Genomic DNA, 19,244 nt, shown 5'->3' with positions numbered 1-19,244 from the left:
CCCTAATGACCGCTGCTCTTCGAGACCACACATCCGCCTCTCACTCGCTACAGCAGAGCGGAAAATTACCAAGGAGCAATCCTTGAACCTTTCCTTTTCCTTATTTACCTAATAAATACCATACATGTTGTACACAAGTAGTTAAACGAATACAAAATATCTAACTTTTCGTACTAATAACAATTTATATTAATTCAGTGAGTAGGAATGCTTCTACATTATACGAGGTAAAAAGATTTCTTAAGAAATATACTTGTAAAGGCGCAAAGGAATACTTGTGGTTTTGTTACTTGCTCTGTTTGGTGCTCGATATTGATAGATTATTAATTCCATATTAAATAGATCATTTATTTAATAGATATATTTATCACATTGTAGAGTAAGCTTAACAATTGCTAGTAGCTTAGTAACTCTATACAAGTCCTATGTCCGCAGAATACCAGCATATGCTTATAAATATATAGACAATAGAACGTATCCAAAATAAGTTTCATACACACTAACTTTTGAAATATAGAACAGAAGCTAACAATTTAAACATTTCTGTAAAAGCCGAATCGAAAGGTAAGTAAGTAAGTTCTCATCTTTTCAAATTAATAGGAAATCGTTTGATTATATTTGCCTAGTCAGGTCATTGTAACATGTCCTCCTATTCAAAAACGTCAACAAATCTTATTTCATGTTACGGAAATCAACATCGTCTTTGCTCAAAATACCATTGCTCAGATCTAACTGCTCCTATGTTTGTTTAAAGATGTTTACATATTTTTACCTTCCTTTAAAGTATTCTAATCCAAAATTTGAAATGTACTTTCATTGTAATATAATAGTTTAATTTAATCTATTTTTATATTCATATAACGTAACTTTACTATTGGTAACTATAATTTATGAATTATTTTTTAACTCGGAAGACTTTATTGGTATTTGAATTTTTTAAATTTTCCTAAACGTATGTATTAACCTGTTTGTCTTCCGTATATAAATAAATAAATAAAATATAAACCAGCATTCATAAAACTGGTAGTAACCGAAAAAATCCAATAAAAGTAGATTATTGTGTGACTTTTTTAGGTGTTTATATTCCTAAAATTACTTCGTGTACCAAAATATTTGTAAAAAGCAATAAAATTTGTATATGATGGATAAAACCATTTAACTTATATTAAGTTACTCGTACTTATAAATTATGTCTCTAGTCGCTCCCTCAAGCCTGAGGACATTGAACAGCTTTATCTTTCATATGAAGTGTATGATCTGCCTTCATTCCTCAAACGCCTACACTACGACTGTGAAAAATTTGTAAGACGAAATGTCGAATCCATTTATCTTCATGACGTTTTCACGGTTTCTAATAGCTAGCTATATAATATTAGAATATAGTTCTATATTTATATTATAGAGATAAAGAGCTTGTTTGTTCTTGCATTTGATAGCCCATTAATTGAGAAAGATGGACTATATATATAGTATTGTTTAAAGCTGATGAGACTGCAGGCACATCAAATAGGGAACAGAATTACTTGGTGGTAGGGCTTTGTGCAAGCCCACTCATCAGATATTCTACCGCCAAACAGTGGTACTCAGTATTGTTGTGTTCCGGTTTGAAGGGTGAGTGAGCCAGTGTAACTACAGGCACAAGGGACGTAATATCTTAGTTCCCAAGGTTGTTGGCGCATTGTGATGTAAGGGATGGTTTATATTTCTTACAACGCCATTATCTATGGGCGGTCGTGACCACTTACTATCAGGTGGCCCATTTGCTCGTCCGCCTACTGATATCATAATCATATAATCGCTTACTTGGTGGTATGACATTGCAAGCCTCGGGTTCGGACCACCTAGTTATTGTATATCTTATTGCCAAACAGAAACACTCAGTATTTCTGTGTTTCAGTTTCAAGGATGTATGAGCCAGTCTTATGATAGGTACAAAGGATATAAGTTCTTAGATCCGAAATGCATTCTTGATACAAAGAATGATTAATATCAACACCGACGCCTGAGGCTTACAAGATGGGATTTAACCCTGGGGTCGTGGACGCATGAGGTGAAGGCCTTAGGTTTCCTATTTCAGACGGCCTTGAGGAAAACGGCCGTGGTGGCATCACGCTGCAGTACGCATTAGCGAGGAGTGCGGGGGGCGAGATCACTTTCGCGATCTGGAGAGCGCTCCGCCGAGCCACGAGCGAGAGGGGCCCCGAATACGATATATCGAGACGATCCCGCTGCTTCTCCAATCCGTGCCGAAATTGGCCATCGCATTAGTTTTAATGCGTAGGAATCTGACATAACCCAGTTAATATCCGGATATACTGTGAAGGTTCCAATAAAAAAAAACTAAATTAATGATTTATATATCTTACAAGACCAATTTCCATAAGCTGGAGTGACTTGACAAAATAAATACTTACATAGAAAATTATATAAATTGTACACATTAGATTTTCTACAAGAATGTTAAAATAGTTCACGCTTACTAAGCTTGAATACCAAGAGCAATATACAATGATCCACCCGCACTGGAGCAGCGTGGTGGAGTAGGCTCTAAATCTTCTCAAAAGGGGAGGACGCTTAAATACAAGAAGCGGGACATATACAGGCTGTTACTTTTATATACAATGCAGCTGGACAATCTTAAGGACAGCGTCTATTATTTATTTTATAGATGTAAGTTCAGTTTTATTTTACTTTTGTTTTTTTTTTCATTTTTTTCTTATAATTAAGTCGTTTGTATATATTAAGTAATAATTGTTTAATCATAAATGGAAATAAATTTATAGTAAAAAACATACATTGTTATGGTAATATTAATGTGATTTAATTACAGTTTATTATCAAGCATTATTACGCAGCCTGCATAAGCATTGTTCGCAATCTTAGAAGGATAATTTTTCATTTATATAAAAATTAATTGATTGTTATAAATAATTTTTTGATTTAACAATACTATAAATTACGCTTTGGCGGCACAATATCTGATGCTTGCATTGTACCTACCTAGACGGTCTTGAGCAGAGCTCCGCCAAATATTGTTTGTTCGTATGTTTGAACAGATGGAATACACGTGTGGCAGAATTTGGTTGAAATTAGACACATGCAGATTTCCCCAAGGTGTTTTCCTTCACCGCCGAGCACGAGATGAATTATAAACAAATTTAGCACATGTAAATTCAGTGGTGCCTGCCTGGGTTTGAACCGAAAATCATCGGTTAAGATGAATGCGCTCTAACCACTGGGCCATCTCGGCTCTCATATGTTTACGTAAAGCCCATTTATTTAGAAAGACGCTAAAACCTTTTTAAACTTATTATTGGATCGAAGTTCTTTTACGCGGTTTGCAGTAGAGTGAACTTGCATGTATGAGCCGAGATGGCTCAGTGGTTAGAACGCGTGCATCTTAACCGATGATTTCGGGTTCAAACCCAGGCAGGCACCACTGAATTTACATGTGCTAAATTTGTTTATAATTCATCTCGTGCTCGGCGGTGAAGGAAAACATCGTGAGGAAACCTGCATGTGTCTAATTTCAACGAAATTCTGCCACATGTGTATTCCACCAACCCGCATTGGAGCAGCGTGGTGGAATATGCTCCATACCTTCTCCTCAACGGGAGAGGAGGCCTTAGCCCAGCACTGGGAAATTTACAGGCTGATTATGTTTTATGATTATGAACTTGCATAAATCGTCACGTTAAAGCATAAGGCCACCTTTTCTTCTCTTTCTCTTTATATTATATACGGCTTATGTAACACCGTGCTTCCCTCGCGTTTTAGGGGTTGGTCGATAGGATAAGGTATAAAAGGTAGCCTAGGTCCTTCCTTGGAAATCAAGCTTTCTTCATACCAAAATTTTTCGAATCCGTTTCAACGGTTTAGCTTTGAAAGAGCAACACGACAGACAGACAGACAGACAGTAACTTTTGTATTTATAATATTAGTTTTTTTAATTGTTTTAATTCACACGAAATTTTTAATAACTATTTTATTTCTTGTCATTTAATTAATTATTCTCAAAAATTATTTCGTTGTATCTGGTTTTTTAATCCATTATATAATATAGCAAAGGCAGAATATATAATGTATAAAAACCTTGACTCTATTTTATTTGGTTTGTGCTCTCACGCAGCGACAGGCATTTTGCTGGAAATTATACTTATTTATTGACCGGAGAATGTCAAGGATCTATTACTGACTTAAAAAAAAAACTTGTTTTTGAAGTCACTTAAAATGTCAAATCTTACACAGGTATTCTCCAAAATAAACGTGACGGAAGCTGACTGTTCGCAACTCTGCAGATCAGAAAAGTACCAGGATTGACCTATATGGTACTGTCGTCGTGTTAGTGGTAAAACACGGCCGGCAAGCACTCCAAAAAGTACCTGCCGAGCATGCGCCGTGTTCAGCGCAAGAAAGTATCTTATTCTCCTCCCACCCACGGGAAAAGATGGGGGAGTGCTATTCTAACCCGGCACTCCACGGGCTAGTCTCTAACCTAACGAAGCCTAACGGAACGTTTATAAATTATCCAAATTTTATACTAAAATTGTTATCACCCGCGGCATCGCTCGCGTTGCTTGCCGTCAGTTTGTTTTGCCTAACACAGACATCAAAAATTAGCCTCCGTCCTTCCTTCAAGTTTACTTCATAACAAATTTCATCAAATTCGGTTCATTGATTTGGGCGTGAAATAGCGGACATACTCGAGGATAGGGTTTGAATTTGATTCCGCCACGCTTTTCCAATGCCGAGGATACAAATATGCTGATATTAGTATCACTCTTAAAATGATTTATTTATGATGAATCCGTGATGGGCACATAATATTAAATTCTGTCATACAACGTATCATCATAATGAGAAATACAAATGAGGAGGTTATGTTGACCGAAAAAAGTTCAGGCGCGGCCAACGGCTCTAAGCGCTTTCCGAGGCAGGAAACACTTCCAACTGCCAAACTCTGGGCTATAACTGAGAACAGTTCTACGGATAAACCCAGACCCTCAGGTTCTAGACCAACGATGCAGCAAACACACAACGAAAAACAGATAAACGACTGTTAAATATGTATGTTTCATAATTAATGGAATTGTTAAAGATGAATTATACATCGTGTTCTAGTTACCTTTATTTTATCTTTTAATTATATATATAATTTCAGAATTAACAACAAAAGAAACCTAGAATATATATAATTACATTCTACAAAAACTTTTATCTTTTTTTTAAATATGTGAGTACTAATGAATAATTATGAGTAAAGTATCCTACACCGGGTCGAATATCATAGTTTCTAGTCACTGCTGGAAATAATTATGTTTTAGTTTAAGAAAAACAGACATACATTAAACAATTTTTTTTTTTTTATTTTAAATTTGATCGTCTATGGACGCAAGATATAAATTATCGAAAATTAATGTTTCGTGAAAAAATTTACAATTAAAGATTTACGAATTAATAAGAATAATTATTTAATTAAGCTTTATTATATCAAAATCAAAATTAAAAATATTCACTGTAGAAATCATGGGCCGCGTGGAATGGTGACGAAAACAGTCCAATCTACTGGACAAGAAATGAACCAACCCATGTCACATGTCGAAACAGCAAGACGGGGTATGATACTCTTAATAAAGGTTCTTCACAATTACTCCAAGACGAAGCACTTGGAGGGTTTCAACTGCAAATGGAACAAAGACATAATTTGGAATAAGAGACGAAATAAATAAGATTTTAAAACAAACAGTCTCACTTCACTAAGTTTAGTAAACAAAATAATTATATACATATGTGTTTTGTTTTTATAATAATGTTATATAGAAATTGAGTTTATTATTATGTTATTGTGTGCATAGTAGATGAATGTCTAGAGTAACGAGAATTAATAGAATAAGAAATACATATATAATACGAAGGATGGAATGGAAGGAAGAGGAAGATCAAATAAGACATGACTCCATCCAGTTTGAGAAGAATGTGGACGATCAAATGACGAATAATAGAGGAGAATGGAGAAAATGTATACTGCGCTGGGCCCAAATTGTTTAGGATAAGGCTAGGAAAAAGTAGGCGCGCCTATATTCATTCCACGTCAAAATAATTTTATCTAACTTTATATTTTGAGCTTAGATAAATCGAATGCATCATAATTTCAGCATAGATGTCGTTAAAAACTTTCGCTCAAACGCTGCGGCAACGTTGTGTCGTACGTGACGCAAAATAGTTCAAAATGTAGTTAGTCTGTAGAAATCCTAAATAAACTCTTATCGAGGCCAATCATCACCTCAAATGTATTTAAATAGATGAACTGCTCGTTCGTACAAATTTCTTAATAAATTGTTCTCGGCAGTGCATGATAATTCATAAGGCTATGGCTAAGCATTTGTTAAGTGAATCAAAATGCATCTTCAGATTATTGCGCGTCCAGTAAGTACCCTATATATAAAAATAATGGGTTTTAAAAATTAAATAATTATTAAAAACTGATACCTTTTACCTGATTTTTATATGGTATGGTGATCTATTGGCTTTATTACTCGCTGGAAAGGTATAATAAAACCGAAATGTATAAATAGCAGTTTTTTATTATATCACATATCCCCCAACCACGTCTGTCTGTCTACACGCGAAAAACTCCAACTCTTCTGAAAGGATTTTCATACGGTTTCACTAATAGACGAGGTGATGTATGAGGAGGGTTCAGGTATATAATACATGAACGTTTTATGTAAATCGGTTATGACATGACGCTGCTTATTGGATATCTCGGAAAAAACATGTCGACTTGGAGGGAGCCTACGATACACGCGTTTTATATATAACCTTATATTTAATAATATATAGCAACGAAGTGTACCCACTACGCCGCACAGATAAGGAAGTAAAGGGCAGCGATAAAAACATAAGACAAAGTTTGCTGTTACGGCATACCAGTCTCTCCTTCTCCCAAGGCGGGTATCATGTCCAAATAGGATGTATACTTCAGCTCGACCGCGTCATTTTTACATAATGTATATATATTTTAGGAATAGCTGCCAGGCAAGGCGAATTCAGACAACAGTGGATGCTTTAGATGTTCACAGGCATAGCCAACTTATGAATAAATGGTGGGATCTTGATGGACCAGTAAGACTACTGCATGCCCTAAACGATATTCGGTAAGGTTTCTTTTTGAGTGACCTAGTGTAACCTTATAACGTCTTCCTATTATTGATGGCGCATTGGAGATGTGAGCGATGGTAAATATTTCTTACATTGTCAATTTTTAAGGGTGGTGATAACTTACTATACGATGTCCCATTTGCCAGTTCTTCTACATATTTTAAATAAAAAAAATAAAATAAAAATAAAGATGCATACAACAAATAAAATTGCAGAAAAAAGGACAAAATTTTAGATACAACCAAACTTTAATCACAGATATTTTAAAAATAATGGTCGTTTCCAGCATACCCTTTATTCAAAAAGGACTAGCTCTAACACAAGATAACTTGTCTTCGGTATTAAAAGGAAAAACAATATTGGACGTCGGTTGTGGAGGGGGAATACTATCAGAGGTAACCATTAGTATTATTTATTTCCTTACTACTTTCCGACCGGCCGCGCCCCTAACAACATGTGTGAATTAGATGATTATTGGTTGGTAATAGTTAAAAGGCGAAAGCGTATATATTACTTATTAGATAGGATTAATTCATCTATAATCACCAATGCCTTTGCTTAAAATTAAAAAAAAAGGTCTTTTAAATGAACTAAAATATAACTACTTACCAACTGCCAATGCTAAAGGCCAGGCGAAAATTTATGACTTGGAAATGACAATAGCAGCCAGGAATCTGGATATTGGTAATGCTTACACTGTCTTACCTCGAAAATGAGGTAAAGCCGGTACTTCTCCTCAACCATATCTGACCATGTCGAAGGTAAGAGATCGTCCCTGTGCTTGCCCATAAACTTGGACACTATAATATTATGTCCCGCGCAAAAGGGTCACCGTAACAAGAAATTAGTCATCACTTTAATCACGAATGGTCATGGTGTTTTCTTTTACAGGGCTTGGCAAAGTTGGGAGCCAAAGTTGTTGGTATTGATGCAAGCAAAGAGTTAATTGAGGTAGCAAAATACCATGCGTCTAATAACAAAGAGTTGATTAATAATTTACCAACATATATAAACACTACAATGGAGGTAAGAAGAATAGATCTTTTAATCTGATTATTTAAAGGTTGTTCACAATTCTGTAAGTATCTAATACCATTTTTTTAGGAACATTCCACTATTCATGCGGAAAAGTACGACGCCGTTGTAGCTTCGGAAATAATAGAGCATGTCGTCGAAAAAGAATTGTTTCTGGAATCGTGTGTACGCGCTACGAAGCCAAACGGAAAATTATTCTTTACAACACCCAGTAAAACACGGATGGCTCAATTTTTCATTATATTTGTCAATGAAAGAATACTACATGCAATTCCGAAGGACACTCATCAATATGACAAACTTTTAACTCCAAGTGAACTTGAATCTATGTTGGAGAAAAGTAAGTTCACATTAATTTAATTTATATCATATAATAATTATAAAAATCTTATCCGTAGTCTTTTTCTCTCATGCCTCGGCAAGAACTGAAATATATATAAATATATGTAAATATATATAATATATGTAGTACGCACGTAAGTAGTTAGCTATAGTCTTTGAGATTGATCGCCGTAAAATCGGACGAGAAGAACTTTAATTCGAATCTGAATGCATTCATAAAGATTTTATTTATGTATACAAAATATAGCTATATAATCTTTTTTTATTTTTTAATACTTGTGTATTGTAGATAGACTATAATACAAAGTAATTACTTATATAGTTCTCCTACATATTTCATAAAATCATTAGAAGATATACCAAATAAGAAAAATAGAATCGTAAGCTTTACTCTAAAAACATACAACGGAGTATCGAAGAAACCTGTCTTTGTAATTAAACGAGTCAAGTTCGATATCGGGTTTTATTTCTTACGCAATTCGGAACGACTGTAATAAAACTAAACAGACTTTTTTTTTAAGAGAAAATAAAAAAAATACTATTAGTATTATCTGAGTCCTTTATTTGATTGAACGTGTTTAACTCTCGGATATCTATGGGGGATACTATTAACATTTAAATATTTATTTATTATATATTTATTATGGAAGCTTAGTTACCTGTAGGCCGAATAGGCCCGGGCCTAGAGCGGCTAAACATAGTTTTATTCATAGTCTCTGTATAGGATTCCGAAAATTAAAACGATCAAAGAATATGGAGTGCTTATCTTCCATAGGTCTTTAAACATAGTAGCCAAGATATCAAATGTGCCCCTCCATAAAATATGACATATGGATTTAAATTAATATCACTCAATATACTTTGAACTACTTAGGATATTTTACAATTGGATATGACATATAGCCCCTGCAGATATTTTCAATCAATCGAACGATATTTTTCTTTTACCTTCTATCCCTCACACCCTCTCATACGATTTTGACACCTGCAGTTCCTAACTGTCATTTTTATTTGACGACTAACCGCTGGAAATTATTGAAATATAATATTAAATTAAATTATATCCAGCGGTTAGTGGTCAAATGTATTTTATACGTTTTTACTACATCTCGAAAAGACCGGCTTACGTATAATGCTACTTAGGTTTAAATATAGAATTAATAAATTTAAATGTTTCAGATAATTGCAAGGTGGAATCGACGCGAGGTTTTGTTGCTCATCCTATATCGAACAGATGGACGTGGACCAATCACAAATTGTTTATGTTCGCGATGCAAGCTGTTAAATTAAAACAAAATCAATTATGTTAAAAACCTTTAAAACTACGAAGTACAACCTCTTCGGTACAATATAATATATATAATAAATAGTTATACTATTTTTTAATATTTTATTACGTTAATAACTCGGCAAATGAGAGTCAGGTCGATATGGGCCTGAAAATTCGACACAACGTTTTTGCTATTTTTGTTAAGTTGGCGGACTGGAAAATATTAACCATTCCTTACATCACCAATGCGCCATCAACCTTCGGAACTAAGATGTTATATTTCTTGGGTAACGCTGACTCACTCTTCTTTAACCGGAACCACAACCATACTATGAATTTTTGTTGGGTGCTGATAAAATGTATGATAATTGGGTGGTACCTACAAAGTCCGACCACATAGGCATAATGTATATCTGTGTATTTACGATATTTATAAGCGTTTGTCTGTATAATTATACTGTTCAAGTATAGTAATAAAGCGTCTTCTCATCAACTGTATTTGTATTTTCAGTATCAACTGTATTTGTAATTTATCACAAAATGTTTAATTACAAACTTTTAAAAATTAATTACAAATTCCTTAAAATTTTTAATCTTAATATTTAATGATTTGAAAAAATATCTAAGTCATAAAGTATAGAAGAAAAATATAAACGATAAATAAATTATAATAAATTATTATCTTTTAATAAAAATTGCCGTTCACTTCAACTATGTTAATCAGTAGTTAATGATATTATGATATATTCAAAAAAAAAACTTGAGATAAAAGATAATAAGATTTATTAAAATAAAGTATGCAATGAGATTGCGGGATTGAATACTAATTCTATTATGATTATTTTATAAGTTTCAAATTTTTTATTTACAAGTACAAAAAGTACAAAATTTACAAGTTCGAATTCAGAACGAATGGCTCTAGCCAAATATATTTATTCTGAATAAGAGTATTTTGTGTGGCAATATCTAATTAATTTTATCCTAAAAAATAAAAGCACGTATTTACATACGTAAATCATAAAAATATTTTTATCAAAATATTGAAAGTGATTTAAGAACAGATAATTTCCTTCAATAGTAAATCTGCTTTGTTATAATATATTAGGAATATAATGTCAATGTCCTTATTCATTTATTTTTAATAGACTACTGAACAAAGAATTCAATAAAATTAATATTCGCTGATGCTTTTCAAAAATATAAAGTTGGCAGCACTGACTGACTTAATCATAATAATAGGTTTTAGACTTTAGGTTAAGTTATATAAAATTCTGTCATGACTGACGTTCGAATTCTGACAGTGACAGAGTATATTTCTAAGTATAATTTAAAAAATATATCTTATTGAATGTTGAAACTGTAGTATCTCATCCAGATAGTAAAAAAATAATAATTAAATAAGTACAAGCCACACTCAGCTCGTAAATTCTTAAAAGGACCTCAATAAATGCAGTGTAGTTTTAGGCTCAACTTTTAAATATAGTCGTAACATGATAAATGATAAATATATAGACGTATAATATTTTTAAAATAACATCGTAATTGTTATTTTGTTTGTAAGATATGTTACTTATTTGACTTTAAAAAGGTAATATTAAATCGTATTTAATCTGATGATGATATCTTCTACTTAGAATAAACCTTATTTATATTTTCAGTCAACGATATTATTGCGATAAATAAAACAATTGAAGATGAGTCCATTAAGCAAAACATTTATAACAATGAAATCGTAAGTTTTTTTTTTTTAAATTGGTTTAAATGTACATGTCAATAAAAATTCCTTTTTGCTTACTAAGGCATAACATCTTTTTCAGAATATCACATTTAAATAAAACTATAGGTAGAGGTATAAAAATAGCACAAATTTCAAACAATGTTACGGCAGCGAAGACAACAATAGATACGAGTCATGTAGAGAAACACTCACAGCAAGCCCAAGGATGGTGGGATCCCAATGGGCCTATGAAAGCACTTCACAGTTATAATTTAATTAGGTAAGTTTTACCATTCATAATCACTGATATCAGATTGTTGATATGGAAATATATTAGCACTCAGTACATGATGGAGCTAACTGCGACTTTGAGTGTCAGATGAGTAAGTATAAGACTTCAAGCATCAGTCTTGTGTACGTTTTTGTTCTTTTGTATTCATATAATATTCATTTTATGGTAGAATCTGCTTATTTTAAGACCAGTCAAAAGACTATTCAAAGAAAATACTTGTAATATCAATGCTGTTTTATGATTTAGAATGTTTATATCATGAATATCTATGGAGATATATCAGATTTTTTTTCACTGCAACACAGTGGTTAGCTGGATTAATGCTTATTTTCTTTAGTAGAGATCTACGTAATTTAGAAACTAGGCCATGACCGCATTGTAATAAATTATATTAAAAATTGTTTTCTTATTCAACAGAATACCTTTTATAAGAGATGGACTTGTCTCCTGCTCGCTGGATGAAAGAACTCTTTTGCCTTTATCTAATAAAGTTATATTGGATGTTGGTTGTGGGGGAGGTATAGTTTCAGAGGTAAGTAAAAATGGGTTTTTTAATAAAACACTGAATGTTTAGTGAAATTTGTAAATTTAAGTATGTTAAGTATTTTATATTAGATTTTATAGTCAATGTAACGCTTATAAGAATTAAATTAAATTCCTTTAAAATAAAAAAATTAAAATCCAATCTATCATAGTTTAAAGTTAAGCCTATGATTAAACAACACATTTTGTATATCATTTTAAATATTGGAATATGTCCTGTGGCTTCTCCTTATTTAATTATTATGTGCTTAAAATATTGTTAAACTTTTTTTTTATTGGATTTTTTTAGGGAATAGCAAGACTTGGAGCAAAAGTAACAGGGATAGATGCTAGTAAAGAATTAGTAGAAATAGCTAAAGAACATTGTACAATAGATTCAAGACTAGAAAACAATCGACCATCATATCATTGTACCACGGTTGAGGTGAGTTTTATATTGTTTTATTGGTTTTAATATCATCATAAATATCTTCAGTTAGCTCATAGAACAAAGTAAACAAACTTCATATGTAGGTAAATGTTTGATATTTCATTTAGTATTAACAGATACAGATACAATAAACAAAATTCAAGGTCTTCTTCATACGAATGTCAGAGACCTGATGACAGAGAGAGTTAGTTGATTTAAGTCTATTTACCAAATGTAAAAGATATACACAACACACATTTAATTTTTATGTGTACAAATCTATAAATCATAAATACTTTCAAAAGTCTTACAATTTTTATTGTAATTGTCCCATTTGAGTTTAGTTAAAATTTATAATACTAGGTTTTGCCTCATCATTGATTTGTATCTTTTTTTTTATGATTCTACTTAAAATTATTTTATAATATAACTTAATGACATCAACATTGGTGCTGTAAGGAATATTAACCATCATACCCAATATTCCACCAACCTTGGGAACCTTGACCGTGAGCTGTTATCCCTTAAACGTGCAAATAGTAACACTGGCGCACTCACCCTTCAAACTGAAACACAACAATACCATTGATTGCCGTTTGGCGGTAGAATATCTGATGAATTTATAGTACCCACCGAGACAGGCTTGCACAAAGCCCAAGAGCCAAATAAAATATGTTGAATTATAATAAAGAGCCTATAATAGTCAACAAGTGTGTCGTCACATGACGAAATTGTTTACATAATTTTTGTTTTAAACTTATATTGTAACTCTTGTTTACTGATGAAATATAAAGATTTATTTATTTAAACGTTCAAAACATCGATGCATTTCTGAGTAAGTTGATTTCGCACTTCGCACCAAACTATCAAAGTATCCAATGGGATTTCTCTGTACATCTTTTCAATTTCATATCAATCTCTAAACACACACCGTGCTCTTACAAAGTATATTGATATCTGTTGATCCTAAAAATAAATAAGTAAATATGGTAACACCAGCTCACTCACGTTCAAATTATAACACGAATGTAAGCGTCAGCATAAATGGTGGTCCTATACTATCTGGGACAACCTAGAAGCCCTTCCGCTAAATGGTATACCGTTATATAAATGCGTTCATGAATACAGATAATAGTGTTATTTTTTTCCGATTAGTAGTGTGACAAAGCTAACTATATAATAATCGCAAATAGATTTATGCTTTGTCAATATGACAAGCGACACGAGCGGCTTAACGTGCTCTTTGAGTGTCGAAGGGGATCAAGCGTAATGCCAATATCGATTAAGTACTTAATACACATTAGACCGGAATATTCGTTACCTGTTTTTTATACGATTCAAATGATTTAAGTTTATTAAAAATTCTGATTTATGTATCTTATAATTACATCATAAATTAGTGATAAATAAATCGGTATCTCGTTGGTTTAATGTTCTTAAATTCAGTGGATTAGTACTTAGTGCAGTAGCCACTTCAACTGGTCGTTGTTTATGGTCGCAGTTTCAATCTAATCTTTTGACAATTCCTTATATAAAGTCGCCGTTTTTCCTGGACTGTGTTTGTATTACTCTAGTGTCCTAACTCCGCAAACAAGGTAACATAGTAGCGACTCTTAATTGTAAGCACATATCATTATGGCCTAATGTCCAGATCACCTTATTATTATTTAAAAATAATGTATAAAACAAAACCGATAAATACTTTTTTTCCAATTGACAGGAACACTCTCAACATTTTTTCGACCACTATGACGCAGTGGTGGCTTCAGAGGTCATCGAACACGTGGCTGATAAGGAACTATTTATTCAATCCTGCGTGAAAGCCTTGAAGCCGGGTGGAAAAATATTTATAACGACACCAAACAGGTCCAAGCTTTCAGAATTCGTTACAATATGTCTTAGTGAACACGTCTTCAATTTAGTACCGAAGGGCACGCATGAATATGATAAATTCACTACACCAACTGAAGTCACGTTTTTGTTGGAAAGAAGTGAGTATATAATAAATTTACTATATATATATAATATCTGATATGTTTTTGTATATATACTGTATTATACAAATACATAACAAATGAAAATGCGTGCCACGCACGTTTCCCAAGTAAAACAATTTTGTTTCACAAACGTTTAGGTGCGAGTTTATGTAGTTAAGTCGCATAAATAAAACTGAAAACTATTTTAGTATGTACTTAACTTTTACTTACTGAAAATTAATTAACTTTCAAGGTGTAGTTTTCTTCGCAAAAAGTAATAAACATTAGAGTGCGCCAAATTTAAATCTTGCCAGAAGCGCTCTTGGTCATGCTGTTGCAAACATTACATAACGAATAGACAAATTGAAATTGGACAAATTATAATTTTTTATATAAACATTTTATATTATATGCTGTGTTTAGGCAAAGGTTTGGACTTCCTTCACGAATTTATTCAGATGAAAGAAAACTATTAATAAAACGACGACCTCCGTGGTAAAGTAGTGTGTATACCGGTTTTCATGGGTACGCCACTCCGAGGTCCCGGGTTCGATTCCCGGCTGAGTCAATGTAAAAAAAGTTAATTAGTTTTCTATATTGTCTTGGGTCTGGGTGTATGTGGTTCCGTCGTTACTTCTGTTTTTCCATAACACAAGTGCTTTAGCTACTTACATTGGGATCAGAGTAATGTATGTGATGTTGTCAAATATTAATATTTATTAATTAATTATTTTTTCACTTTGTTACAGATAACTGCCATGTCCAATTGGTTCACGGTATAATGTACTATCCCGTTATAAATAAATGGGCATGGACTAGTTCTCCTCTCCTAATATTTGCGTTACAAGCCGTCAAACTAGCCGAATGAATGATTGAAAAAATATTCTCAAGAATTGTAAATATTTGTTAGAAATAAATATTATATTCTCATACTTTTTTCATTATAATATATCCGATGCCTTATTTAAATTAATTTACAAATGCTAAGCTAGCAATGCTATATATTTAATTATATATTTTTAACCTATAAATGGTGTGTTTTGTAAGTTGTCCTTAATAATAAAATAAAAAAATAATAAATAAATAAATATAGATACCGATGGATCTAAAATTGTTTAAAAAAATGTTTGTTCACCCACACATCGTAACAGGATAAGTTAAAAATTTGTACTAATTTTCATAAATGTTAAAACTTATATTAACTACTTATATCGGACTTTAATTCCAAAGATCAAAACGCAAACTCATAATCAATACCAGTCTTAAAGATCAGTCAAAATGACTTTAAAAATAACAGACAAATAACTATCTGGCTTTATAATAACAATCGAAGGTTAAATTAAATCAATAACATCGACTCAACAAACTCGACAAATATTCTACGAATTGTATGCCCGAAGCACCCAAACTTCGTGCCAAAAAATAAACTCTATTACAAGCGATCGCATGCTCTATTTTATTATATAACGCTATAAAGTATTGACGAATCGACTACACTCGTCGAACGAGGCTGTATATATTGATATCATGTCATTAATTTGTGTCAACTTATACCTTTGCTCGATTACAAATGTCACGAGCACAAAATTAACGGTAAATGAAGTGATTTATATAAAAATTGCTATTCCGAGAGCAATCGGAGGATGTAAAAGCAATGTCTTTTATAAATTTTCTCCGAATTTCGACGGGATTATTCAAAAAGGACGTTATCACCTTCCTGGTTCTACGACGTCATGATTTGAATAGTAAGTTGAGATCTAAAAACCGCTTCATTTAAAAAGGGTTTCCAATTATCTGAAGTAATATTATAAAGACAGGAGTATTCCTGTACTGTAGGAAACTAGAGACAATCAGGTTATAACAAAAAAATAGTCCACAAATTTAGGCTACTTCCAAGCATCTGATTGCGCAGCATTATAAAGCGCCACCATATATTAAACCATAGGTGAAGTAGACTAACTAAGTAGGCATAAGGGAAACAACCGGGCACCTATTTTAATACAGTTCACTCAGCATCAACCCAAATATATGTAATAAGGGCAGGCAAATGATTGTAACTTACTTTCCTTACTACATCTTCACCGCACACACGATATTTAAAAAAATATATATTTAGCACTTAATATTAGATTATTATACATATATATAAACATTTCTCATGTCGGAATGCTTTATGCGATAGTGTCGAGCATGCATGGGTCCTCGACCTTCCTCTTTCTAATTTAATATTTTTCCAAATACTTCACAACTGACCGTTTATTCTAGTAATCGATGAGAAACTTCGCTACATAGCAGTAAAACCGACAGCCTCTATATCACAACTACGACACAAAGTATGGTATCTTCTTGATTTACCGGATTACTGTGACGAAATTATAATACTGAAATCTGAAAGCGATCGAGAATTACCGTTGACTGATCTTCGAAAAGGAAATGACCCGCAGCACCCATACATTTTGGAAGTCTGGCTTCCTAACAAAATTATATGTAAGCATATTTAAATTTTCAAGAAACCTCTGGTTAGGTAAAAAATAAGAAACTATCAAGGCAACATATTTGCATCAGCGCCGTAAAAATCTCTTTGCCAAATCAAATCAATTTTATTCAAGTAAACTTTAGAATTAAACCTTTTTTGAATTGTCAATATTTAAACACTACTTCGGAAAGCAACCAAGTTTTTTTATATCGAATCAGGATAGGATTAATAATATTATTACCACACTAATATCTATAGGTGGTAGGGATCACTTAGCATCAACTGGCCTATTAGCCCGACCACCAAATGATGTTATCAAAAAGTAAAAGAGGTAGACTAATGTAGATTCTACCTTAGTAAGAAACAGAGTAACTTCTCAGTATTTACCTACTCAATTTCAATAATATTGGTTTTAACAGGATACGTTTAGAAAAATACTCGTGATTATTATTGTATTTATTTTGTAAAACCAAATTAATGTTTTTCTACATATCCATAAACAAAGAGGTCATGGTATTTTTTTCGTGTTATAGCCTCAGTATTGCTAAATAACATGATAACCATGGGTAATAAAAGTGTAAATGGAGACAATTATGAAGCACCAGACACAGTGTTTGATGAAAAAATTAAAGACGATTATAAAGAAAAACGAATTGAAGACGAGTTATGTAAGAATTTCAATTTTATAAACATTACAAAAAGTTTAATAGTGTTAATATTGAAACAATTAAATTTTTTATATGCTGATAATAATACTTACCTGAATCTTCCGACGAATGTTTGTCCCTTGTAACAAAATAGGAACAGAACTATAAGTTAGAATAGTAAATGTATGTATTGATATATTCGCTTATGAAGGCGCGCCCCTCCACGCCAAAATAAACGGCGTCCATTTGTTTGAGTGAATAACGTTCGTTCTTACAAGATGTCTTAGTGTGCATGACGACTAATAGTAAAAATAGGCAGAATATACAAATTAGATTATATTAGTTGAGTTTAATTTATAAAAAAAAAAACAAATAACGTAGAGAGTGAATAGTCTATACATGACTTGGTGAGTTTTGTGTTTGTTCTAGAGTTTTCTTAGTTGCAAATTTTATGAATACTAGAACTAATAATTACGCTTTTTCTGGAAATAGACAAAAAATATTATAAACAATTTAATTGAACTAGGAATATTTACTTCATAACAGCACATACTTCAATCATCAACGAAACAATGGCGCTTAATCAATTTCGATTAAAGGAAAATCACCAAATGATTAAAAACAAACAATGTGAAAAGAAAACAGACTTAACTTGCAAAATTTCAACATCGTCAATATTCTTTAAGCTCCACGGAAGAAAAAGCAGAGACAACTTCGCAAATATTTTATTAAAAATACAAAATGATCTCACGACTTTAACGAATAAACTGTCGGATTTGGAAAACCGGATACAATTATAATATAAGTTACCAAGATGTTTAAAAAAAATAAAAACTTATGCCAAAAATAATTCATTTTATTAGATATATTTTACAATATATGAAATTTGCTGAAATGCTTACAAAGTAAATAAAACATATGTATATTTATAAGAATTAATTCTTATCATCTAAATTGGACTAAATGTATATATCGCAGCCAAATGGTTGGAATTGTCATTTGATTGCATGGATAGCCCTTTCATTTAACAACGCCATTCAAGCACGCGCCTAGTTTAACATTTGAATCATTATGGTTTTTAGAACAAGCAACCTCACGTCTAGGCTAGATATCAATCTAATTATTTAGTTAAATAAAAAAAAGTTGAAATCCATCAAACTGTTGAACGTTCTGTTCAACCGTTCGGCTAATCGACATGAAGTCGTATAATTGAATGAAGTTTTTAATTAAAGGGCTAGTCGTGCAACTCAACGATTATTTCAACAAACGACCTTCGACAAATACACATAATATACGTGATAAAAAATTAGAGCTAGCACCATCGAATGACACGTGAAAATATACAAATACACAATTCAACTACTGGTATGAAATAT

At 32.3% G+C, this 19,244-nt stretch overlaps 3 protein-coding genes across 3 annotated transcripts; all 3 read left to right on the top strand.

The window, feature by feature from the left end:
* The first annotated feature begins 6,353 nt into the window (after positions 1-6,353).
* LOC113400869 (ubiquinone biosynthesis O-methyltransferase, mitochondrial-like) lies at positions 6,354-9,871 on the top strand. The gene is made up of 6 exons (XM_026640543.2): positions 6,354-6,426; positions 7,026-7,157; positions 7,448-7,556; positions 8,053-8,187; positions 8,266-8,536; positions 9,718-9,871. Exons 1-6 carry the CDS (start codon positions 6,371-6,373, stop codon positions 9,846-9,848), a joined length of 834 nt encoding a protein of 277 aa, XP_026496328.2. The 5' UTR covers positions 6,354-6,370; the 3' UTR covers positions 9,849-9,871.
* Positions 9,872-11,140: 1,269 nt separating this feature from the next.
* On the top strand, positions 11,141-15,675 carry LOC113400884 (ubiquinone biosynthesis O-methyltransferase, mitochondrial-like). The gene is made up of 7 exons (XM_064216258.1): positions 11,141-11,396; positions 11,467-11,540; positions 11,626-11,805; positions 12,235-12,349; positions 12,650-12,784; positions 14,490-14,760; positions 15,495-15,675. The coding sequence occupies exons 2-7, from the start codon at positions 11,503-11,505 to the stop codon at positions 15,611-15,613; spliced, it is 858 nt and encodes a 285-aa protein (XP_064072328.1). The 5' UTR covers positions 11,141-11,396; positions 11,467-11,502; the 3' UTR covers positions 15,614-15,675.
* A 643-nt stretch (positions 15,676-16,318) lies between these two features.
* LOC113400952 (uncharacterized) lies at positions 16,319-18,958 on the top strand. The gene is made up of 4 exons (XM_026640650.2): positions 16,319-16,490; positions 17,011-17,232; positions 17,755-17,889; positions 18,415-18,958. The coding sequence occupies exons 1-4, from the start codon at positions 16,400-16,402 to the stop codon at positions 18,666-18,668; spliced, it is 702 nt and encodes a 233-aa protein (XP_026496435.2). The 5' UTR covers positions 16,319-16,399; the 3' UTR covers positions 18,669-18,958.
* The last annotated feature ends 286 nt before the right edge of the window (positions 18,959-19,244 follow it).

This window comes from Vanessa tameamea, chromosome 11 (genome assembly GCF_037043105.1).
Source record: "Vanessa tameamea isolate UH-Manoa-2023 chromosome 11, ilVanTame1 primary haplotype, whole genome shotgun sequence".
In the NCBI taxonomy this organism is placed as follows: domain Eukaryota; kingdom Metazoa; phylum Arthropoda; class Insecta; order Lepidoptera; family Nymphalidae; genus Vanessa; species Vanessa tameamea.
Note: the sequence above shows the minus strand (reverse complement) of the source record. Positions and strands in the feature narration are given on the sequence as shown.

Excerpts from the sequence above, each read along its gene's own strand:
- LOC113400869 (XM_026640543.2), top strand. The coding sequence starts at position 6,371 with ATGGCTAAGCATTTGTTAAGTGAATCAAAATGCATCTTCAGATTATTG. Across the intron at positions 7,557-8,052 it reads GAGGGGGAATACTATCAGAG|GGCTTGGCAAAGTTGGGAGC; the intron begins GTAACCATTAGT and ends TTTCTTTTACAG. Across the intron at positions 8,537-9,717 it reads TGAATCTATGTTGGAGAAAA|ATAATTGCAAGGTGGAATCG; the intron begins GTAAGTTCACAT and ends TAAATGTTTCAG.
- LOC113400952 (XM_026640650.2), top strand. The coding sequence starts at position 16,400 with ATGTCTTTTATAAATTTTCTCCGAATTTCGACGGGATTATTCAAAAAG. Across the intron at positions 16,491-17,010 it reads ACGACGTCATGATTTGAATA|TAATCGATGAGAAACTTCGC; the intron begins GTAAGTTGAGAT and ends CGTTTATTCTAG. Across the intron at positions 17,233-17,754 it reads GCTTCCTAACAAAATTATAT|CCTCAGTATTGCTAAATAAC; the intron begins GTAAGCATATTT and ends TTCGTGTTATAG.
- LOC113400884 (XM_064216258.1), top strand. The coding sequence starts at position 11,503 with ATGAGTCCATTAAGCAAAACATTTATAACAATGAAATC. Across the intron at positions 11,541-11,625 it reads ACATTTATAACAATGAAATC|AATATCACATTTAAATAAAA; the intron begins GTAAGTTTTTTT and ends CATCTTTTTCAG. Across the intron at positions 11,806-12,234 it reads CACAGTTATAATTTAATTAG|AATACCTTTTATAAGAGATG; the intron begins GTAAGTTTTACC and ends CTTATTCAACAG.